The sequence below is a fragment of the Micromonas pusilla genome (assembly GCF_000151265.4).
Source record: "Micromonas pusilla CCMP1545 genomic scaffold MICPUCscaffold_2, whole genome shotgun sequence".
NCBI classification, from domain to species: domain Eukaryota; kingdom Viridiplantae; phylum Chlorophyta; class Mamiellophyceae; order Mamiellales; family Mamiellaceae; genus Micromonas; species Micromonas pusilla.
Window position 1 is genome coordinate 1,517,457 of NW_003315883.1, and position 23,242 is coordinate 1,540,698.

Consider the following 23,242-nt stretch of genomic DNA (forward strand, 5'->3'; position numbering starts at 1 on the left):
AGCGCGATTTTCTGTCGATTTCTCATACAAAACGTACTACGCCGTTACCGACTACCAACGTACTGTTATTGCTTCCGATTCTTTCGAAGCTCATAGGAATCAGCACCGCGACCGAAATTATCCCCGTAGATATGCGAGAAAAGAATGTCATGGATGCGGGCGGAGATAGTACGAAAGGCGAGAGATTGCTCACCGATCTCACAACTCTTTTCATCGGTCAAATGCCTTACGACACCAAGGTCGAACACATTGTGCCGTGGCTGAAGACTATCCTCAAGCGTGAAGGTTGTGCCGGCGACGTGCATGCTGTGCGCCTCGCTGGGGGAGGAACATCCAACAGGAAATTCAGAGGATTCGCTTTTGTTGACTTCAAGTCTCGTAAGGCAGCGAAGAAGTGCCGCAAGTTCCACAACACCCTTTTCCGCGGACGCAAGGTATCCATCGAGCCGTGCTCACGTAAAAATTACTCTTATCCGAAGAGCACCAAGGGAGAGGATGATGTTGAAGGCGACGTAAAGAGACAATTGAAACGGCTCGTAGATTCCGATAGTGTTGATGCAATGGTGAAGGAGGCATGCTTTGCTTCAGAGGGAACACTGCGAGAGCATGACCTGGACGAAAAGTTGAGATCGTTTCTTTCACTTCTTCCCAGGAAAGTGGGAGTGGCCGCTCTGAAAGCCATACAGAAGCAGACGAGCAAGGCTCCCCGAACAAGCAGGGCTCGATATTTCATGGGGATAGTAAAAAAGGTATCAAAACAGCACTGGGATAAGAGCGAGGCAAAAAGAAAGAGAGTAACGCCGCGTGAACAGCCATAAAAGGCACGAAAGTAGCTCGGCGATCATAAACAGGGAAGGGGACGTCTCTGGATTGAAATAAATAGAATTTGTGTCGTTTCGTACAGACAGTTGTTGAAGTGACACCCTCGCTCAGTAACTACGCATCTAGAAAGAGCTAGCTTTCTGACTTGGAAGCTTGTACCTGTGAATAATTTCTCTCTTGTCATTCCCACCCTTCTCCAACTTGATCAAGTAGTACCGCCTTCTTCAATAGCACTGATCTTAATTTTCAAGCATCCCTCGAGTAGACTACCGTTTCATCGTATGACTTAGGCATACTCCATCTTCTCGATCGCAAGGTCAGCCGGTGCATAGACAGAGACACTGCGACTTGGGGCATATATTAACATAGATGCGGGGCGCCCGTTAAACTCCCACTCATCTGCCTTGATATCTGGAGCACTGTAAGTCCAGAGATTAGAGTAGCCGCCAAACTCGGGGTTGTCTGAAGATAAAACCAGTTTGTACATGCCTCCCTGTTTTGTCCCTATGCGGTAGTCGCTATACGACTGGTTCGGATGAAAGTTGAAAATAAAGACAAGATCTCCGCGCTCCACCACGATCATCTTGTCACCGTCGTCCTTGAGAGAGGTATATTGATGATCTGAACAAAGATACTTGAACCGACCAGCGATGTTGTTCATAGCGGCATCGAATGCATTCAAATACTTGTATCGTAGGTGATCCATGTCCGCAAGGTCAAACCTTCTGCGGCATAGATGGTAGGAGTTGCCATTACCGGGCACAAACTCGCCCGTAGATGCCTCAACGCGATCACCACGAGGGAAATCAATCCATTCTGGGTGACCGAACTCATTTCCCATAAAGTTCAAGTAACCCTCCCCTCCTAGACACATGGTGAGCTGGCGGATCATTTTGTGAATTGCGATTCCTCTTGTTACAACGGGGTGGTCAGGCGTCAGCGTAGACATGTGATCGTACATCTCTTTGTCCATCAACCAAAAGGCAGTTGTCTTATCGCCAACCAGGGCCTGGTCGTGTGATTCGGCATATGCTATCGCCTTCTCGCCCCAGCGCCGATTCTCTAGCGTGTGTACAAGGTTACCCATGTCCCAATTTTCATCCATGCCCCATTCCGAGAGTACCTCAACCCATTTGTCCGCAATCGCCATCTGCAAGCGGTAGTCAAAGCCAACACCACCTTCAGATACAGGCCGCGCCAGTGTTGGCATACCACTCACATCTTCAGCAGCCGTCAACACATGGCCGTCGTAAAGTGTGTGCAGCATGTCGTTGGCAAGCATGAGGTAGACCATGGCATCAACATCAGTCGCCATTCCAAAGTATTCGTTATAGTCACCTGTAAACGCCATCTGAAGTCCGTGGTGGGAGTACATCATCGAGGTAACACCATCGAAACGGAACCCGTCGAACTTGAATTCCTCCATCCAGTATCGAAGGTTTGAAAGAAGGAAACGTATAACTTCCCAGTTTCCGTAGTTGAAGCAGCGGCTATCCCACATCCAGTGATAACCCTGAGGACCGTCGTGGAAGTACTGTCCGTTAGATCCATCAAACATGTTTATACCGTCAAGAGAGTTGGAGGAGGCGTGCGAGTGTACAATATCCATCAGTACTACTATACCGTAGCTGTGCGCTGTGTCGATAAGATACTTGAGTTCATCGGGGGTGCCACAGCGTGAAGAAACGGCAAAAAAATTTGTGACATGGTAGCCGAAAGATGCATAATATGCATGTTCCTGCACAGCCATCAGCTGCACCGCGTTGTACCCAAGCTGGGCGATGCGCGGAATGACATCGTCAGCAAACTCAACATAACTATTAATTTTTGGCTCAGTTGAAGACATGCCGACGTGTGCCTCGTAGATGCGCAGCTCTGGCGGACTTTGTGGACGTGCGTACTGAAACTTGTACACCTCAGAGTCTGGCGGGTCGTAGTAAATACCGTTGAACGGAATTTCATCAGGAGCCTGGACTGCAAACTTTATCCAAGCGGGAATCTTGTCCACAGGTTCCTGTCCCTCTATTTCGAGATGTATTTTAACGCGTGTTCCGTGTGATATTGCTGGTGAACCATCGGCATTGTTGGGCATGAATACCTCGAAGACGCCGAAGTCGTTCTTCGTCATCCACACACCATCAGCGCCCGTGGACCACTGGTTGAAGTCACCGAAGAGGCACGCGGCTGTCGCATTAGGGGCCCATTCTCGATAGGTGATTCCTTCTGGAGAGCGATTGAAGCCCATTTTCTCGTAACCTCGACTGAACAGTTCAATACCGCCCTCGTTTTGATCAATGGCATCACGAAGTGCGCAATACTTTGACCAACGGTACCCAAGATGGTCCCTGAATTGGTTGAGAGTGCCATCCAACATGCAGACGCCCATGCCATCAGTGGTGATAGGGGGATACTCAAAGTTCGCGAATCTCTCTGAAGCAGGAGGTTCGTTCATGGGAAGAACATTGGCACCATAAATAGGTTTTGTATTTTCGCGAGTCGGGGTGACAGGAACGAAGTCCTTCGCTGACGGGCCTGCACTTCCAGAACCACTGCTGCTGGCAGATACGCCAGGGGGGGCGTGCGAAGATCCACCGGCTGCTGCTGCGAAGGACGGCTCGGGTTTCACATCTTCAACTGGAGGCACATGTGGCTCCGAAGATTCAGGATTTGAGGGCGGGGAAGGCGGAGGCACCGGTGTTGGTGGTTCCGAGGGGATAGTGTCAGACTCAGCCTGCTGCATAGGGGTTGGCGGCAAAGGAGGGGCGGGGGGAGGTGGTGGCGGAGGGGAAGCGCCCTTGCTCTGTCATAAAATAATGCAGCATAGATGGAAAGTCGTCAGTGCCTCGAATTTCTCAGTGCCCGAACGCATCCCGCAATTTTGGAGGACTTCAGTTTGGGATGGGATGAGGTACGGAAAGTATGAGTGTGTGAGAGTATGAGTGTGTATGAGCTCACCGTGACTGAATTTGGGTCAAGGTCCGCCTTCAGACGTTCATTCTCCAAACGGAGAGCCTGTGAGACGCATGGAATCAGGAGTGTAAGATCCGCCGCGTCTGGTGTGTATGTAACGCTACGAAGACCCACTTGTTCTTGAAAGTGGTCAGCTACGGTGTGTGAGCAGGATAAGAAAACAAGAAATCGCGTGTCCGCTGCACCGGTCGCACGCCGGCGCTTGCAAGGCGAAAGACGCTTTCATGCAAAATCATACCTCCACAGCAGCGGCGACAGCCGCTAACTCATCGTCGACATCCGATGCGCGTAGCGAGAATTTGGCCTGGTGAAGTCTCAACGGAGAGGGTCGAATTTATCTTTCAATTATCACGCAGTGAAAAAATACGCTCCACGACTACCACGTCGCGGCTAACACGGACAACGCGCCGAGCGAAAAATCAAAGTGAGATGCGACCACACATAGGTTTCAAATGTTAGGCCGGCCACTTGAATCGAATCGCAGTTAACGGATTCTCCGGCGTACCTTGCGAGCGCGCTTCGTGAAGCTAGCGGGGGTGAACGCGACCGTGCGTCTCGCGATGCGAGCGCCGGAACCATATTTCTCCCGGGAGGACTTGATCCCCGCAAGTGCCACCACCGCGTGGCTCGAAACCGCGCCAACAGATGACATGCTGGTTCCGAATTGTATTGGCGATACAAAGCCTCGGATATCCCTGCCACTTCGCCTGAGACCGACCCTTTACAAGTTTCCGGCTGCAGGTCAGTGCCCTCTAAGCTCAAGCTATACTTTTTATAGATAGGTTTCGACGAGTGAACGTCCTACCAGCTACCTTCGTACCTTCGTAGTACGTGTACATACATTGCTCTGTACACGTACACATTACACGTGTACTACGAAGATAAATAATATCAACATATCTACAGTATCATCTATCTACACGTACACTATGTACCGTATGTAGAGCTAGCTAGCTAGCTAGCTAGACTAAACTAGCTAGCTAGCTAGCTACGGAAGTACCGAAGGTACCTTCATAGATGTTGATATGCGAGTTCAAAACTCAGGCTTTCATGTTACGATCACCATATATTTCTAGATGTATTGAGAATAGATAGCTATCTCGTAGCTAGCTAGCTACGAAGGTATGATAGAAGGGGTATGGGCTACGTGTACGTGTACACGTACACGAAGTGTTATTTGTTTTATGGAATTATGTGTGAATTATGGCTACACGGAAATAGTACGTTGTACTCACGTACTGTACACGCGTAGATCCACTTCCGGAAATATTTCCGTACACGTACATGTACGTGTACAGCTGTACACGTACTGTACGCGTAGTGCAACTTTATCCTAGCTACCTTCGTACGTGTACAACGTTGTACGAAGGTAGATAAATAAAACGAAGGTACACGTACACGTACACGTACGTGTACAGTAAATATTCAGCAAAATAAAAACCCTAAAATAAAAATTTGCGTAAATTAATACACTACAACGTTGTACTGCACGGGTACACGAGGGTACACGTACAGTACTGGTACAGTAGGGCATACGTGTACAGTACGTGTACGTTGTACTGTAGTTGTACTTCCAAATAAAGGAAATAAAACATACTATTCTACAACCATAGCGTCACAGGAGTGTCACAGGGGGATGGGAAGTCTACCCCAAAAAATAAAAAAAAATTGAAAACTAATTACCCATACGACATTTTCGAGTAGCGATGTAGCGAAGGGGCTCGCTACCCGCTATCTGATTTTCTTCCTCTCAGGTAGTGTCCTCCTAGTCGCGAGGGTGGCAAAACGGTGGCCGCGAGTTTTAGGATATTGAAAAACGTAGTTCCACCCGAGGTAGTAGTAGTAGGGTTGGTTTTAACGTTTAGGGTTTAAGGGTACGGCGACCGCGCGAATATCACGCGGGCGAAGCCCGCGTGGCTTTCGATCAGATGTGATGATGCAACATGAGCTCATGCTCATGGGGCGAAGAGCCGCCGAAGGCGTGCGATGAGTTCAATCTTGCTATCAAATCACTTGTTTATACGATGAAAATTCGAACCTCAGAGGCTAAATGTACTTTCAAATATAGAACTTTTGAAACCTGGTCAGACATAGTGACATAGTGGGGTAATGGGCTCTGTCGCATCAACGCTAATTCAGAGAAGTTGCTGGTACTAGCTAGAGATAATATGCTCATGGAGAAGCTGATCTTTTCTTCGAACTCGAGTTTACATCTGCAACTATGTTGTCCTCCCCTGAGGTGTTTATAATGAGCATGCTGCCTTGAACCTGGAGTTCTGTTATGAACAGTATCTCCGTACTACCTTCGAAGGTACTTCCGTACCTGTGAAGCTGCCTTCGTGCTTGTGGAAGTACAGGTAAGTTGCAACTTATAAGATTATCTATTTCTGGAAGTAAGTATTGTCGAAGGTACATTCGTACACCGTACGTTCTACGAAAGTACTTTCGTACGTTGTACTTCCGGAGTACTTTCCGGAGTACTTTCGTACGGAAGTACGGAACCCTAAACCCTAAAATAAATCCACTGCCTGACCCTAAAACCATTACCCCTCGGGTGGAACTACGTTTTCGGTTTTCCTAAAACTCGCGGTCACCGTTTCGCCACCCTTCAGCAGGGTCCTCGAACCCTAGTAAGGTTCAGGGTTACTCGTACTTCCGTACCTTCGTACACATAAAGTTGCTCTCACTGCTTTCGATGAACTCATTGGGCTCGACAGACAAGACTTCAACTACTTCCGTACGAAAATACTTTTAAACGCGTACACGTACACTTATGTAGCCGTAGGAACTAATACTGTAGTTGTACGTGTACACGTAGCCCTTACTTATCTTCGTGAAAAAGGTAAATGTGAACATAAACTGCCAAAGTTGTTGTTTTACCTTCGAAGGTACTTTCGAAAGTACTTCCGAGCAATATCTTATAATAGATTCCTCCGGTGCTAGCCAGATAGAGGCATGGAATCTACTGCTGGCAACTCAAAAAAAGATCATGGTAAGCCAGCCGTTACACTCCCTCCATAACATTGCTCATTGAGCGCATCTTTCGCTTCTCTGAACGTTCTGCATCTCCAACAGAATGCAAAAACGTCCGCGTCCTAAATCAGCAATGTTTAAAGGTCAGAGATACAAGTTTTCGAGGGTTTTCTGCCATTCGTCTCACGGTAATCTTGATGACACAGGATATTCTGACGCATGTCACGCCAGGAGATGTGTTTGATCCTGCTGTCGTAGAGTTCATACTAGATTTAGCTGATGACTTTGTGGACAGCGTGACGAGCTTTTCGTGCAAGTTGGCTCTTCTCAGGAATTCGAAGGTTTTACTTGTCAAGGACGTCATTGCTCACCTGGAGCAGACGTGGAAAATCGATTTCTTTGGTGTAGGATCTGGACAGGGCATGGTCTGTGGACATCTGCAATAACTTGTCCGCTTTTCACTTCTGTATTTGTTTTTGAATTCTGTGGTGCAACACCTGGGTTTCGCAGCCTGTGTCTTGACTTTGACTCACCAACGTTTTGATAAGAGCATATGCAGGGCTTTTATTATCTACCAAAAATCAAAGCTTCACTGAATTCCACTAGTGAATGCAATGTAACTTTAGAGCACTGCAAATCCTTCACTAGTTTAAATAGCGTGAAGGAGATGTTGTGGGAATCAGAAAAATTCTGCACAGAGTTTTTTTTATTTCCAAAAAAAACATCTAGAAGCCAGCAGGTTAGGTGGCTCCAGAATGGAAAAATGCACTCGAAAAATCCTATATGATAGATACGTCCACTTCCATATCTGAAATAGAGCGGACCCACTACATTGTTACTTCAGGCAGCAGAGAGCCTATGCTCTACCAAGCGGGGGATTTCACCTACCTACCACAGCCGCAGGAAATGCGCACTCCTCGCTCTACCAATTAACCAACCCCGCGTGAAAAACAAGTGCGCCAGGCGCGCACTAGCACGAAATGACACTTGATTGTAAAAATTGACGAGTCAAGTGGTCTCACATTTTCAAGATAATTCGTGTAGAAACTCCGCGAAGAAAAGTGTGAACAATTCGCATCGATTTCAAGTTCAAGATGAGGAATTTAATCTTCAATCGACTTCATCTTCATTCAGCATCATGTTCGGAATACCCTTTCTGGAGTAAGAGGAGAGGGTCAGGGGGGAAATGTGTACGTTGTTTCACTGGAACTGAAACCCTCACGAGCGTCCAGGAGCTCACTGAACGTACCTTACAGGGAAGCGTCTTCCTGTTTCAGGACAAATAAGGTACCCTTCTTGCACCTCTATTTCGAGTAAAGCATGATGAAACACTCGGAGGAACTCGTTCGTAAGTTCATCACGTTCCGGATAAGTAGATGGCAGTTTGTCAACTCCAAGACTCTCCTGAGGAGGTGGCTAAATTCCGTTATAAAATTAGCTCGAAAGGTAAATTTCGAAAGTGTCGCACCGCAGCCGCTCGGAACGCAGACCAATTTAGTTTAGGCAAAGTATGAAGAAGAAAAGCTGATAAAGAGCAAGATGACTTGCAGGGAGACGGAATAATTGCATTAGTCGCGTGCCTGCGTCGAACTCCGTACTGCGCTCCTCTTTGACAAGTACCTCTAGCTTCAGAGGAAAGCCAGCAGTCGTGCCCTGTGTGGAACTCTCAACGCTGATATGAAAATTAAGACGAGCTGCATTCCAGGGCAGACCTTCACGTTCGAAGCAAGCAGATTGTGAGTTAGCAGACGCATATTGCGGAGGGAGAGATAAGCAGAAAGTACAACGGGGAGGGAACTGTGTCCAGCCCTGTCCTACGTTGCAATAAAAGTCCACTCCGCCACGAATATCGGCAAGAGATAAATTATGACAACCCGTTGTACACGTACGTGAACGTGTACAGTTGTACAACGCGTTACAATACACGCACAACGGTTTATGTACGACTCACGTACGGAAGTATTTTATCTTCGTATCATACGAAAGTATCATACTTCCGGAAGTACGTGTACTTCCGGAAGTAGGGATAGATACTTTCGTACAACACAATGGTGGGGCAGTTCGCAGTGGTGGGGCTATTTATTCATTTTTTATGATCTTCGTACAGTATGTACGTGTACACGTGCACAGCTGCACACGTACACACGAACACGTTATACAGTACGCGTACAGTAGAATCTCTTTTGTGTTGTACGAAAGTACGTGTAGAACTGTAGTATCCGATAGATATGTAGTTATGTACAGTAGGGCTACACTATCTAGCCAGGCATAAAAAGCGTTGTACAGTATCGCGTTGTAGTCGTGTACGAAGGTACCTTCGAAGGTACGGAAGTACTTCCGGAAGTACTTCTGTACTTCCGTCCCGGAAGTAGCTACGGAGATAGAATAGACTAGCTAGCTAGCTAGCTAGCTACCTTCGAAGGTACCGGTAGCTAGCTAGACTAGCTAGCTACTACCCTCGGATGTAGCTTGAATAGATACTCGTACGTGTACTAGCTAGGGCTAGTACTGTACGATGCACGTGTATCCTACTAGCTAGCTATCAGGACGTCAGAAACGAAAGCACTTTTTGGACCCAGGTTCCGCCCGGAAAAGTGCGCGGGCGCGCAAGCGCGCGCTAGGGTCACCTCTCTTTGAAAAGGTGAAAGCAAGTGCGCAGTCAACGAAATTTCCCTCTCTCAATATGTTACCTTCGAAGGTATGTTCTACGGAAGTATCATACTTCCGGAAGTACCTTCGTACGGAAGTACTTTCGTACGAAAGTACGTTGTACGGAAGTACTTTCGTACAACGTATAGTTGTACTTTCGTACTTCCGTTTATGTTCTGGAAGATGTTGAATGCGAGATAAGAACTCAGGCTTTCATGTTACGATCGCCATACTGTACTATTTCTAGATAAGTTGTTCATGTGTATGATACGGTAACAAGCAAAAACAACTTTATTGAGAGAAGATATCATATTTTATTCCAAACTTTATGTACACGTACAGTACTGTACAATAACTACTGTACAGTACCTTCACAATACATTATTTATCTACCTTCTAGCTAGACTCCTTCTAGCTAGTGGATATCAGCGAGAGGATAGGAGCTTTATAGAGGATATTAAGAGGATGGCGTATGAGCAAATAATGAGAGCGTAGTACGTTTTAATTAAGAGGATGAACTACTGATGAGCTCATCCTCTTAACTGCCGCGCCGCGCGAGGACAGTCAGAGAGGCGCGCGCCGCGGTTGAGGCCGGAGCGTCAAAGCGAACATCGACTAGACAGCGTAAGCGATCATCCCAGCGAGTTATATACACCTGGGGCGCTGAATCAGGCTGTCACGTCGCACAGATCCGTCGTTTGCAAAACAGACTCGGCGTTACGAAACATTTGCCGTCTCCTGAGCTCGCGTACGCGACGTCGAAACTTCATGGAAACAGTTCCGAACGTAAAAAAACTTCGTGATTATATCGCGTGGACACATTAGAGCATATTTAAAATTCGCGCCGCGCAAAAAAAAACGATCGCTTGCGTCGGCAGTCGAACTCCGCGGGTCGAGGCTGTAGCTGCGAAGAAAAATGCTCTTTTACAAATCGACGCGATCGTGCCAGTCTATGCTTTGCTCGTGCGATTCAGACACGAACGCGGTCGATCCGCGCGCCTCGAGGGTGATGTCTTCTAACATGCCGTGCAGTCACAGAGCCAAAAACGGCGTCTGCGCGATGTTATAGCACACCGCGCGCTCATCCTCTTAATATCCTCTCTAAGCTCCTATCCTCTCGCTGATAGCCACTATCCTACAGTATGTACGCACACGTACTGTACACGATACAACTAAAATAAAATTGTTTATTCAGTATTCTATTTTCGAAAGTACTTTCGTACTTCGATAAAAGTCTGTGCACTAACACGTAGGGCTACACGTACTGTACAGTACTGTACAATTTTGACCCTACTTCAAGTTGTACTTTTTGCTGAAGGACGTGTTTAGCTTCTCCCTGTATTCGTGTCCTTCGATGGTGCGTCGCGGTACCTTTCGACGGCGCGTCTACTATTGCCTGAAGTGGAAATATTTCTAGCATCTCGTCTAGTATCCTTTCAGCGAACATGTATAATTCCTGCAGAGTTGCAGGCGGTCAGCTCACTGAACGACTCGGCGCTGTGGCAGGGTTTAAACTTCCTCACCCCGTGCTCTCGTGCTCTGTTGTTTTGCGCGTCATTAAAATGTGTTTGCATACTCGACCTTATTCCGCAGTCACCTGACGGGACGCGAATGTACCTCTGTTCCGATGATGAAGTTCGGACCTTCTGCCCAAATACTGGCAGCACACTGAATGTTAAGTTTATAGGCCATGAAGCAGAAATTACAGCTATTGCTTTCGATCCCACGCATTCACGTAGACTGACTTTGCTTACATCGTCTCAAGATTGCACCCTCCGATCCTGGGATGCGCTCAATGGTACGCAGTTGAAAGTATTCACGGCCCCTGGGTCGATTTTAAGTATGATAGCACCAGCAGGGAAAAGCCTGCAGGGTCTGGACACGATTTACTTTTCGTGCTGGCAGCGAAAGAGCAATATACATCGAACAGAGGGAGGTCGCATACTCGCCTTCAGCATGAGCAAGTTCAACATATCAGATCATCTTGCTAAAACAGGAATTCCTCCAAAGCTGGTTGGAAGCCCTCTTGGCAATTTAGTTGGTGCATTTGAGCGGCATAGCATCAACGTGTGGTCACTTGAATATAAAGAGGGACTTGGTTCCAGAACTAGACATATCGTTCGTTTGCATCACTCAAAGCCGATAACTGTAATAGCGTTCAGCGAATCCGAAGATACACTTGCTGCTGGAGATACAACAGGCCGTATCACGCTTTGGCGTGGCTTCTCAAAGCCATCAAGCGCCCACATCAATTGGCCTTGCAGGTCAAATTTTCCTTCTCACTTTGCTGATCGGAAGCTCAGTGATAAAAATATAGCTGGTGACAGAGTGGGCTCTGTAGGTAAAGGAAAACTTTTTGAAAGTTCACTTTCTTGTAGCGCTTTGCACTGGCATGCAGCTTCTGTAACCTGTCTATCTTTTGCTTCTGATGGAGCCCACTTGCTTTCCGGTGGTTTTGAATCAGTGCTTGTCATTTGGCAGCTCAACGAAGATCGCCGGTCATATATCCCTCAAATTGGCGCGCCTCTGAACTTTATCTTGCAGTTTCCAGGGGATTTTACTCGTGTTGCCGTCGGCTGTGCTGACAACTCCGTACGTATTATTTCCCTGGCAACTTTGACCACTGAAGTTAAAATTGTCGGCATTCGACCAGCCGCGTTGTGCACACAGCATGTAACTTCGTATCCTATCATCAGCACGGTCTCTACTGTCAACTCGAATTCGGTAAAAGTTTTATCCTCTGGACCTCAGTTCGCTGAATTAGTTGTTGCCTCGAAAGCTGTATCCGTATTTGAAAGGAGACCATTTCCTTCGATATCGTTTCACCCTGATTCAAGAACGATTTGTTTTGCCACGATGGGCACACAAATTCAGCTTTACAAATATACTGATGAGCATGAGTCTGCAACCCTCCATGTGGCGCCACAAAACGTCGTCAATGGAGCTGGAGGATCGGATGATCCACCAGAACAATACATAAGCGTTGCGGAATTCAATACTGACGGCTCAGTTCTCGCCACAATAGATAGAAGATATGATATGAAGTCGACCAACGCAAACTCTGGACGACATGGAGATCAACATAACGGGGAGGAAGCTCTGTCTCTTGAGACTCTTCGAATTTGGGAGTGGCACAGGTCAGAAGTCGAAAGTGATAAGGTGGACAAAATAGTTCGCGCTCTTGAAGGGGAGTTTGTATGTGTTTCTACGTTCGAATCACCTCATGCTAAGTCAGTAACTTCCCTTCAAATCCGCGGGGTGTTGAACAAGGGATCGTTGATGGCGTGTTCAGTTTCTCTCGATGGAGTAGTAAAGATCTGGATTCCTTCATGCCAGGCATACGGAGCCAGAAGCCTCGGAAGCAAGTCCTGGATATGTCGATCAACTGTCGCGCATCAAGGGTTTCCTTCTCCTGCTCTTCTTACAGTCAATTTCTCACAAGACGAATCTTTATTGGCGACTTCAGGTATGCATATCGTGTTATGGGATCCTGACACTGGCAACGAACTGCAAAGTGTCTTGCTTCCCACCTTAAAAGCAAGAAAATCTCGTGAATTCGCAAACTGTGTTCAAACTGTGCTCAACAATTCACAGAACCAGTTTGAAATAACGGGGTTGACTTTTATTACAAATCAACCACTGATCGTAGGTGCATCAAGTACAGGAGTTGTGATATGGAGCCTGCTTAACTTCTCTGTCTACCGTGTGGTTGCGCTGCCATGTACACATGTTGCCGCTCACACGCTTTCATCTTCGTGTTGCGTCGCAGTCATTCCATCGACCATGCTCCATAGTTCGCTTTGTCCTCAACATTCATTGGAAATGACACCGACAAAGAGTTTCCAAACCTCTGGATCATCCTCTATTATATCCTCTGGATGTCTATTGGCACAATTTATAGGCAGGGATGCAGCACCTGGTCAAGGTTGGGCAACACTAAGTGGTACTCCAGAAGCGTTACTTTATTCCAAGGATGCGAAAAATGGCATGGTTGTTATCACAAATAAGAGGAAGGTCATTTGCCCATATTCCTCCTTTGACATAAATACAGGAAACGAATTGATTCACGGGAGTTCTCTTACTGTATCAAACAGCGACATAATTCCAAAAGAAAGCTCGGTCGCAGCTAGGTTGTATGGTAACTTCTTTAAATCTATACAGGGAGGGACATACACGGTTTCACGGGGCATTCCATCAGTCTCAGAACAAAGTCTTGATCTTGGCGAACTGGCTAAAGTGCCTTCGCACGCACTACCTTCCTTGACCAATATTACCCCAAGCGCAATGACTGACCACATGTTACCCCGTCGTCGAATTTAGTAAAATAGACGAATAATCATTTAAAATGTTGTTCGAAATCCTACAATTTATTAGATTGCTCTCCGTATTCTGAATCGCCTCTCCCGTTTCGCGTTATGCAGGAGAGACTTTCGGCATATGCAGACGTCTGCAATATTTTCGATTTGTCTCTTCACAACCTATTTTAATAATTTTAAGTGAAGGTACTGTAGTGTAGGGCTACACGTATACGAAGGTACGAACGAACGAAGTAAGGTATCACTATGACACGTGTACACGTACATCTGTACAACGTTGTACGCGCGCGCCCATAAGGGCGACCCGCGAACAGCATACGAAGGTACTTTCGTACTTTCGTACGAAAGTACATTACAGTAGCCCTACTGTACGTGTACACGTTTACAGCTGTACACGTAGCAGCGGACGCGCTGATAAAAGCTGTCGAACCACGAACTCCCGCGCGTGCGATTTTTTGTGAAACCATAATATTCGAAACACACGTCGCCCTACAGCGCGCGGGATGACGGACATCTCCGCTGGAGCGTCAATCGTCATGGCCTCTTGTGCGGACGAGCGGCATCTGCCGGAGGACGCGCTCGATCCCTCCGAGCAGAAGTACTGGGTCACGGATGGATGCTACCCCGCGGAGCTCGTCATCAAGCTCGCGCGTCCGTCGAAGGTGTCGAAGCTTCGAACGTCCACGAGAGGCGTGCGAAAGTTTTCCCTTCACGTCTGCGCGGACGAGCGGCTCGACGCGGGCGGGGAGTTCAAGCCCGTGTTTGAGGTCGAGCTCGCGGACAAGCCCGCGGACGCCGCGCAGGTTGAGTCGCACAAGGTCAGCGTGAAGCGAGCGCTGTTTTTGAAAATTCGAGTGGAGAGCGGCTGGGGCGACTTCTCCTCCGTGCACGCGGTGAGCGTGTTTTGACGTCGCGGAGACGGGATGACGACGCGCCCGCGGAAGACGCGTCGCGGAAAGAGGCGTTGGTCGCCCTGTCGATATCCACGGCAGGTTCGATTCTGTTGGTCGCCGCGCCGAATGCGTCTTTTGTCGTCTTCGTCGTCGGCGGCGACAGCGGTCACGTCCGCGTCCACTCCCGACCTCGCGCGAACGATTGCGTCGCTTCAACGCGCGGCGGTGGACGCGTACGAACGCGGAGAACGCGGCCACTTCGGGAACCCAGCGCTTGCGCGTGAGGGCGAGAAGATTCGAGGATCAACGCACAAAACGCGAACAGGACTGTACGTGAGATAGTCTCACCGAGGACGACAACGCGGCGCTCGTGCTCGCGTCCGATGGCGGGTTCCTGCCCGACCCGTACGTCATCAACTCGCGCCCACCAGCGTCAAGTCTCAGATCGGGGACTACACTACGCCGGCGCGCGCGACGACTTACTCGCGTCCTACGTGCGTGCTTTTTCAGCGTTCGAAACGGTTTTGGTACGACTTGGCCTGAACGTAACGTTTAACCTCGCTGTTGCCGTGCCGTTTGCTGCGCACGACGTCGACGTCAATAACGTCTCTTGGGAAAACTCCAACGTCGAGAAGGCGAGAGAGTATTGTCAAAGAGGGTTCTCGAGAGTCGAGAGCAACTGCCTGGCTGCCGTGCACACGCGCGCAAGACGCGTAGGAATAGCAGCGGCGTCCACGGTCAGAGTGCCGGGGACTGCTTCCTGTCCTACACTTTCATTTTTTTTTAAACTGGTGTCTCAAGCGTGCTCGCTGGATGGCTAGTTGAATTGTCGATCCCTTCGAATTCATATCGCCCTTACTGTCGCATCAAGACTAATTTGCGTTTCTGGCGGCGGCGGCGGCGATATTAGTAGTCAGCGATGCGTAGGAATGGGGTCCGGGACGACGTGAGGGGCGCGAGGGTTGGATATGTGAGAGTCATACACGTGTGAAAGGAGTGCTCCTCGCGAAGTTTGAGCTCGAAAGTCGACGGACGTCGTGTGGCTACCACTGAAGCTCGCCTGTTTGTGTACACAAATATCGTGCTGCGCCCTCTAGATACTCACTCTTGTAAATCTCCACTGGCACACGTGTACAAAGGTAACGACACACGCACGTGTACAGCTGTATAAATGATCTATTTCCGGAAGTACACATACTGTACAACGCGTTAATTACGTGTACACAAACGAGTCTTACACGCATACTCGTTGGGCTAGCATATCTATCTTTGAAAGGAAACAACTTTGAAAGGGGCGACCGACCAAATTGTCTTGAGTCGAAACCAGAAAAAAAAAAGCGTGTATTGAACAGTACACGTACTGTACGTGTACGGAAGTACTTTCGTACACGTGTACAGGTAGCCCTACAACGTTGCAGGATCGATCCTTCACAACACGCGTTGAAATTTCTTACTGAATGCTCATACGATCACGCGGAATTGCCCATACGCGTGTGACTATTTTGTCAGCACATTTAAGTACCTCTCGCGATATTCGTTTATACACGTACCCCCAACTTTAGGAGAAGCTTGTACGCGCGTTGTACAACCGCGCGTTAAGTGTACGCAGGGCCCTCTCCGTACACGTGTACAACGTTGTACGTGTACATACTACTGTACGTGTACAGTACAACGTTGTAGCCCTACCTATTTTTTTCATGAACAACAACTACCAACAACAAGATGCCGGCTGCTGGGCGGAGGGGTTGATTTCTTATTCGCGAAGGAAGGGGGCAATGACCGGGGTGTACGTGAGAACGACGAGACTGAAGGTCTTGGGGAGGAGCCCGATTTGGGCGGCGTGACCGTGTACAGGTAGTTGCTTTTTGCCTTAGCGAGCAGATTTCTAGGGCTGCACGTCACGGAGACTTGAAATAACACACACACTACAACGTACGTGTACGTGTACAGCTGTACACGTAGTTTTACACGTGTACAGTACTCTATTGGAATTGATCTTTTTATTTTATTTTACGTACAGTACGTGTGCGTGTTCCGCGTCGCCGTCGCCGCCGCTCGGCGGCGGCGCCGCGCGCGTTCCCGAATCGCCCTCTTTATCGCTCACGTGTAGTCGTGTACGTTGTACACAAGCGTATACATACACGTAGGGCTAGCCCTCTTCTTCGTACGAAAGTACTTTCGTACCTTCGTACTTTCGAAAGTACTTTCGTACTTTCGTACAACATAAAACATTTGTACGTGTACGTGTAGTCAATACTGTAAGTTGTTACTTCCGTACTGTACATTGTACAGTACAACTAACGCTGTACGTGTACTTCCGGAAATAAGTTGTTCGATACGCCCCATAACTCGATATTAATTTAAATGCTGTCTTCTGATTGGCTGATGATATGCGGATTTTGCCCACATTAATCAGCACAAAACCAAATATTTAAGGTTATGGATAGAATTATTCAAGTCCTACTGTACACGTACGTGTACACGTACTGTACACGTAGTCACGTACCGACTAACTTTTATTTTATCGTGAAGAAGTTTACACGTACTGTACAGTACGTGTACTTTATTTTAAATTATGCGCGTGTAGAGTAACAACTTAGGCCTCGGACTAAACCATCCGGAAGTTTGCGGAAATCTGCCGGTTTCAAGCACTCCCGATCGACCCTCGGACTAAACCGTCCGGGAGATTTTAGGGTGGAATCTGAGAGCAACCGACCGCTGCGACGATCGATCATCAAGCGCGAGGCCCCGAAGAAAAAAAAGCGCGGCAAAACTGCATTTTTTTCGCTAAAAGTGAAACCACGCCCTTTCAAGCGCCATTTCCGCTGATTTCTTCGCAGTAAATGACATCATAGTCTTACAGCTTACGACGTTCGACGATATGTAGAGCAACTCTTCTCTCTATGACGTTGCGATCCGTGGTCTTCCGGGGACGCCATGACCGCGCAAACACGCGCCTTTGAGAACGGTGCAAAAAATACATCTCGAGAACCAAAGTATACGGGCAAACTAAATGCAGAACGACGAGTAAAAAAAATCGGCGTTTTCCGGGACTTCCGGGCCACAAAGTTCCGCACGGAAGAATGCGGCAATTTTCCGGACGGAACTTTTTTTTTTCCGTCCGGAACTTTGTTTCTTCCAGTCGAGCGAAATTTAAACCGTCGATTTTTGAGTTACCTAATTTTCCGGATGGTTTAGTCCGAGGCCTTACCTTCGTATAACTTTACAGTCGCGACCGTCAGCCTGGAGACCCCAGCAAAGAAAGAGTTGGCCAAATTCGGACGGCCAGGAACACGCACAAACAAGAACCGAAACTATGTCATTTGCGCACTCGCATCAAATAAACTTCCTTCCGAACGTTCCTCGCACGCTCTCCGCGAATAGAACACGCCGGAGAGTCGCGCACACTGCGGCAAAGATAGGTGAGTCTCTGTTTTTTTCGGTTGAACGAGAAACAGATTGCCAAGCGAGAGGACTCTTGAATTTCACGGTTTTCCTTTCTTGCTGTGAAATCTGCAACCAGACGTTAAGATTCATGCTGACAAAGACGCGGTTTTCCGCTTAAAATTTTTACTTTTGTTTTAGGAGAACCTGTCGAACGAGGGTACATCGATTCACTGCCCCCAGATCGAGCTGCACGACGTGCAGGAATAATTATGCACCCAACCTCCCTTCCTGGACGGTACGGCATCGGTGACATGGGACGTGAAGCATATGCCTTCGTCGACTGGCTTGCTAGCGCTAAGATGCAGATTTGGCAAGTGCTTCCACTCGTTCCACCTGGACGTCCAATTCCTGGTATCAGAGAGGACTATTGGTCTCCGTACTCTGGGCGTGATGCACACTGTGGCAACACACTAATCATCTCCCTGGACGAGCTAGTCAAGGAAGGGCTGCTCGCGAGTGGAGAGCTCCCCGAGGAATCCAGCTTACTGAGCAACGTAGACTTTCAAAAAGTAGCGGAAGTTAACGAACCTCTGATCTCGATTGCTGCCAGACGTCTCCTAAATAAACCAAACACTGACCCAATGAAACTGGCTTTCAATGAGTGGCGCGTCCGCCTTGAGATCAGCTCGTGGTTGAATGAGGCTGCTCTTTTTGATGCAATTTGTCACGAACCTGACAATATTGGAAAGGATTGGTGGGACTGGCCTGACGCTTTTCGTCGGCGAGAACCTGCAGCCCTTGAGGCAAAACGCGCAGCTTCTGCTGCATACATTGACGAATTTTGCGCTACACAGTTTATTTTCGACAGACAATGGTTAGCGCTTAAAAACTATGCAAATCTGAAAGGTATTTCTATCGTTGGAGATATGCCTATCTATGTTGGTGGCCATTCTGCTGATGTTTGGGCAAACCAAGCACTTTTTTCGCTAGGACCAGATTGCAAGCCTTTAGCCGTTGCTGGAGTACCCCCAGATGCGTTTAGCGAGGATGGTCAGCTTTGGGGAAGTCCCCTTTACGACTGGCCGATGCACGATGCGCATGGTTATAAATGGTGGGCTGGTCGCCTCGGAAGGGCTCTAGAACTTCATGATGAAGTGCGCATTGATCATTTTAGAGCTTTTGCTGCTTACTGGTCAGTTCCAGCAGATGCCAAGACGGCAAAGAGTGGCGAATGGATTGTAGGTCCAGGGGAAAAGTTCTTCAAAGGCATCAAAGATGCACTCGGTGATGCCCCCATCGTTGCAGAAGATCTTGGTGTTATTACCAAGGACGTCGTCGAACTCCGGGAAGCTATTGGTGCGCCTGGCATGGTTGTATTGCAGTTTGCTTGGGGTGGAGATGGGCATTCCCCGCATTTGCCGCACAACCACTATGAAAACTCATTCTGCTATCCCGGTACACATGACAACGAGACAACCCAAGGTTGGTATGAACAACTAGATGACACCACAAAACTCTTCCTGTCCTCTTATGCTGGCATTACTGAAACAGAGGGGGCTGCCTGGGGTTTTATCCGGCTAAGCATGTCAAGCGCGAGCAAGTCCTGTGTTTTTACGATGCAAGATGTCCTCGGTCTCGATAATACTGCTAGGATGAATACCCCAGGTGTAGCTCGCGGAAATTGGGCGTGGCGTGTTCACTCACCAGAAATATTTGCCATTAATGGTGTTGAAGCAATGAAACTTTCTAAGCTCGCATACTTGTACGCCCGTGTTGCTGAAAGTGGGCCGCAAGCCTCAGAAAAGAGGTCAGAGAATGAAAAAGGGGTGCCAGATAATGCTGCAGATAAGGTAGCGACAGATTTGAAAGCTCGAATGAGAATCTTTTTGGATTTGCTTTGAGGTAGTAGTATTTGTTTCTCTATATTCAGAGGAGATCGACAGCCTAATCATGTAACTTGGGTTGATACTGCTGCGTGGTTCGCTGAATTCGCGAAGTAATTACACTTTGATTTATTTGATTTATTTTCTGAAGTGAACTTCAACATGCTTATTCAACTCTAAAAGAACATAAGCGCGCGCACATGCCTGTAGCCTCTTTGTGTCCATTGTCAGACAATCAATCAACCGGAAATGATCCGCCTCGAGAACCCTGGAATAACTGACGTTTTGCTCTGATACGGTGTTTTTTTGGCAAAACAATGTTCTGCAACTGATATTCTTTGTGGTTTCTGGAAGCTCTGAACAAAAGCAAGCTTTTTCCAATTACAAAAGAATGCTCCTCAAGTTCTCGAGTTACAAAAGACTTCTTCGATGTTTGATCAGAGCCTATAGGTTTTAGTTGTAAATAGCTTGGTCGAATCTGTACGTTTCTTTGCACCGTTTTTTTGTAAAGAACATATTCCAGGTGTTCATGCACGCATCCGGAACCACTCCCAAGTAGCAAGTTTCTACATTTTTTGGCAGCATACAATACAAATGGCTCTTCAGAGAGCAATTGGCGTCTGTCAAACGGATAATGCGCTTTAATCGAGGTTTGCAGTGATGCTTCAATCGAATTTCCTTGGGCAGGCGGTGTTCCAGGATTGAGCAGTGCTGAACTTCCCAACGTTCTACACAAGTATATCAACCCTGAAAAAGGAGAAGTTTCATCTGGCACTTTTCTCAAGTGATTTCTCTCTGGAATATAAATAGGTCCAGTTTCGTCAGTATGACCCCAAATTACTGGTAAGCCATACAAAAACGGTTCGAACTTGCAAACAGAAACTCTGCTAAGCAACTCTGAAGACAAAAATGGCATGATATTTAGTGACTGGGTCACACGCCAGTGGTAGTCAAACAACTCCCATCTGATGAACCCAGTACACCTCACAATACCAACATCTTTGAACGATATAGAGCCTCGCTGCTCGACATCAGGTTCATGACCATTGATTTCGTATGTCGCGTGCAACACTTCTATGTTTTTGTTTGTGCAGTCAAGGAAGACACGCCCTGCATTTTGAGCAAGCACCTGTGCAGCCCAAAAAGAGAAATGGTCAGCAATAGTGGAAGGCAGATATCACAAGAAAGGTTCAACTCACCTCGATAACTCGCCCATGGGCAGCAAGATTCAGATTCCACCCTGCACCAGACATATCTGCTGTATCCTGATAAATACCGTCTGTAAGCAAGATTTGATCGCTATTTATGTAATGAAAAGTGTTTTGGCAGTGGGGCTGACCCCCGAAGCGTTGGCTTCCCAAGCAAGAGGTATTTTGCACACTCGAACGAAATTTCTTTCGCCGTTTCCAAGGATTTGCCAGTATCGCTTGAACGGCGCGATTTAAATCCCTAAATGGCAATCTGGGCGTTCCCTCTCCCAGGCTGTTGCTTCCGTATGTGCTGACATAAACAGGGCAATAAAGAAATTTGTCAGATATGTCAGCTGACCAATGCTTACCGTCGTCATTAGACAAGTGCACACTGGTAAGGAAACATGGCTGCAGGTCACCTGACTGAGTCATCAGAGAATCAGAAGGATACCAAGGAGGAGATATGCAGCGAACCCGCTCCGCTGTATCAAATAAACATTCGCCTTCTTTCTTCTCAAGTACACCAGTGAAGTTTTCGCTCAGGTCTTTCACAACTGCCACAAACCGAGCCTTCAATTTTTCTGATGGGAGAAAGTCATTGCCTATCACGTATACTTCGGTGTTCCCGCTCCAGGGTCCCCGTGCAACATATGCACCGGCTTCTTGCATAGTTGATATTTTGAAAAGTTTTGGAACAGTGTTTCTATATGTGAAATTTCCAATCTCCTTACTGTATTGTAGCCCATCATTACTAACAAAAAGTGTGGCGAGCACCGTCTCGTAAGAATGTGAAACGCAAGGGGGGGATGCGCACTGTATTCTTCGGTATGTTAGCCACTTTGCCTCAGTATATAAACTTATACTATTTCTGACTGATGTGGTGAATGAAAATTTGAAAAGACAACTATTCAGACTCGACGGCTCAAACCTGCTGTAGCCAGACACATCTATTCCGTCGTCATTGTTCTCATGCGGTTGGTCTATAGTGATAGTGATCACAGTGCCACCAGAAAAGGGACCAGTGTTGTTGTCCATGGTAAATTGTCCGGAGGGTCGAGTGCTCCGGTATGTAAACAGTAACGTTCCGCTCGGGTGCAACGCAGAAAAGAAATCGGCACTATACGTCGTGCCATCCATAGATAAAGAAATGTACGTTGTACCAGCGAAGCGGTTAAAAGGAGAAGTGCAGTAAGCCTTCGTATTAGTAACAACCTGAGCGGGAACCATAACTGAACCGCAGTCAACGCCAGCGTACAAGCAACTGAAACGGCACAACTCGCGACCAGTGTGAAAAAAACCCGAGCCACGGATAGTAATGTCGGTTCCACCCTCCCGCGGACCAGACACTGGAGATAAATTGAAGAGAGCGATTACATGACCAGAAGTGAGAGGATCCAAGTTCGCAGTCCGCTGGTACAAAAACAACGAGTCAGCCTGTGGAATAATCGAGCTATGGTTCAAGCGAGAAGAAGAGATTGACAGTGGCGCAAGTTCGTTGTCGCCACTATAGTGCGTCACGTCTTGAGTCATATGCCGTCGTGGGGGAATAGAACGGATTTTGTATACCTCCATCAAACTAGCAGACACCGCTAATTCAGTTACAGGACTCTTTGACTTAGTAAAGTGAATGTGAACACTTGAACACGTTCGCTTCCCATAAAAAGCATGAAACTTCCCTGTGTAATCATCTGCAATATCACTATCTGGATCCAATCCTTTCGTCAGGGAAAAGTGGAAAAGAAGTATACAAGCACACAGCGATGCGCCCATCCCTTTAACGTCCGGTCCGGTTATCCCGAGTTGAGCCTGCCAGAGCAAGTACGGTCGGGAACAGGCGGTTGAAGTGCCGACTTCTCGCGACGAAAAGACGAGCACGACGATCGATCAGGATGTGCAGCACGAAGCGTGGTCTCAACCGGCCGAAGTGACGTCGAAATAAAGTTTTTCAACAAAGTCGAAGTTTTACCGCGGATACTGGGTTCATAAACCCTCGAGCCCGATGAAATCGCTGCGAGCATTCGCAAAAACCTCGTTTGCTTGTAGTCGCACTGTACAGTGTACACGTTAGTCGGAGCCGTCTCTTCGTAGTCGTACACATGAAAATACTTCCATAACATTGTAGTGTACATACTGTACACGTACACGTACGTGTACACTGT

The 23,242-nt window shown here is 47.6% G+C and overlaps 9 protein-coding genes across 9 annotated transcripts; 6 read left to right on the plus strand and 3 right to left on the minus strand.

Moving 5' to 3' along the window:
• Nucleotides 1–149: 149 nt before the first annotated feature.
• Nucleotides 150–818, plus strand: MICPUCDRAFT_55560 (uncharacterized protein; the record flags this gene model as incomplete). The annotated part of the gene is made up of 1 exon (XM_003056057.1): nt 150–818. The coding sequence occupies one exon, from the start codon at nt 150–152 to the stop codon at nt 816–818; it is 669 nt and encodes a 222-aa protein (XP_003056103.1).
• A 22-nt stretch (nt 819–840) lies between these two features.
• Nucleotides 841–4,524, minus strand: SBEIIA (glycoside hydrolase family 13 protein). The gene is made up of 4 exons (XM_003056443.1): nt 4,298–4,524; nt 4,031–4,096; nt 3,778–3,834; nt 841–3,622 (listed from the first exon to the last, which is right to left on the minus strand). The coding sequence occupies exons 1-4, from the start codon at nt 4,442–4,444 to the stop codon at nt 1,109–1,111; spliced, it is 2,784 nt and encodes a 927-aa protein (XP_003056489.1). The 5' UTR covers nt 4,445–4,524; the 3' UTR covers nt 841–1,108.
• Nucleotides 4,525–6,962: 2,438 nt separating this feature from the next.
• On the plus strand, nt 6,963–7,211 carry MICPUCDRAFT_55562 (transcription initiation factor subunit A; the record flags this gene model as incomplete). The annotated part of the gene is made up of 1 exon (XM_003056058.1): nt 6,963–7,211. One exon carries the CDS (start codon nt 6,963–6,965, stop codon nt 7,209–7,211), a length of 249 nt encoding a protein of 82 aa, XP_003056104.1.
• Nucleotides 7,212–7,455: 244 nt separating this feature from the next.
• Nucleotides 7,456–8,551, minus strand: TRM112 (methyltransferase-associated protein). Its single transcript, XM_003056444.1, has 5 exons — nt 8,478–8,551; nt 8,346–8,418; nt 8,234–8,289; nt 8,015–8,169; nt 7,456–7,921 (listed from the first exon to the last, which is right to left on the minus strand). Exons 1-5 carry the CDS (start codon nt 8,517–8,519, stop codon nt 7,876–7,878), a joined length of 372 nt encoding a protein of 123 aa, XP_003056490.1. The 5' UTR covers nt 8,520–8,551; the 3' UTR covers nt 7,456–7,875.
• A 1,348-nt stretch (nt 8,552–9,899) lies between these two features.
• Nucleotides 9,900–10,494, plus strand: MICPUCDRAFT_64797 (uncharacterized protein). The gene has a single exon (XM_003056059.1). It carries the CDS (start codon nt 10,331–10,333, stop codon nt 10,481–10,483), a length of 153 nt encoding a protein of 50 aa, XP_003056105.1. The 5' UTR covers nt 9,900–10,330; the 3' UTR covers nt 10,484–10,494.
• A 531-nt stretch (nt 10,495–11,025) lies between these two features.
• On the plus strand, nt 11,026–12,907 carry MICPUCDRAFT_64798 (uncharacterized protein; the record flags this gene model as incomplete). Its single annotated transcript, XM_003056060.1, has 1 exon — nt 11,026–12,907. A coding segment is annotated over one exon (1,882 nt), but the record flags the coding sequence as incomplete, so codon positions are not given.
• Nucleotides 12,908–14,202: 1,295 nt separating this feature from the next.
• MICPUCDRAFT_49464 (uncharacterized protein) lies at nt 14,203–15,033 on the plus strand. Its single transcript, XM_003056061.1, has one exon. The coding sequence runs from the start codon at nt 14,234–14,236 to the stop codon at nt 14,636–14,638; it is 405 nt and encodes a 134-aa protein (XP_003056107.1). The 5' UTR covers nt 14,203–14,233; the 3' UTR covers nt 14,639–15,033.
• Nucleotides 15,034–17,905: 2,872 nt separating this feature from the next.
• DPE1 (glycoside hydrolase family 77 protein) lies at nt 17,906–20,856 on the plus strand. The gene is made up of 2 exons (XM_003056062.1): nt 17,906–18,045; nt 18,209–20,856. Exons 1-2 carry the CDS (start codon nt 17,940–17,942, stop codon nt 19,909–19,911), a joined length of 1,809 nt encoding a protein of 602 aa, XP_003056108.1. The 5' UTR covers nt 17,906–17,939; the 3' UTR covers nt 19,912–20,856.
• On the minus strand, nt 19,683–23,119 carry MICPUCDRAFT_55568 (uncharacterized protein). The gene is made up of 2 exons (XM_003056445.1): nt 21,093–23,119; nt 19,683–21,022 (listed from the first exon to the last, which is right to left on the minus strand). The coding sequence occupies exons 1-2, from the start codon at nt 22,851–22,853 to the stop codon at nt 20,129–20,131; spliced, it is 2,655 nt and encodes an 884-aa protein (XP_003056491.1). The 5' UTR covers nt 22,854–23,119; the 3' UTR covers nt 19,683–20,128.
• Nucleotides 23,120–23,242: the final 123 nt, after the last annotated feature.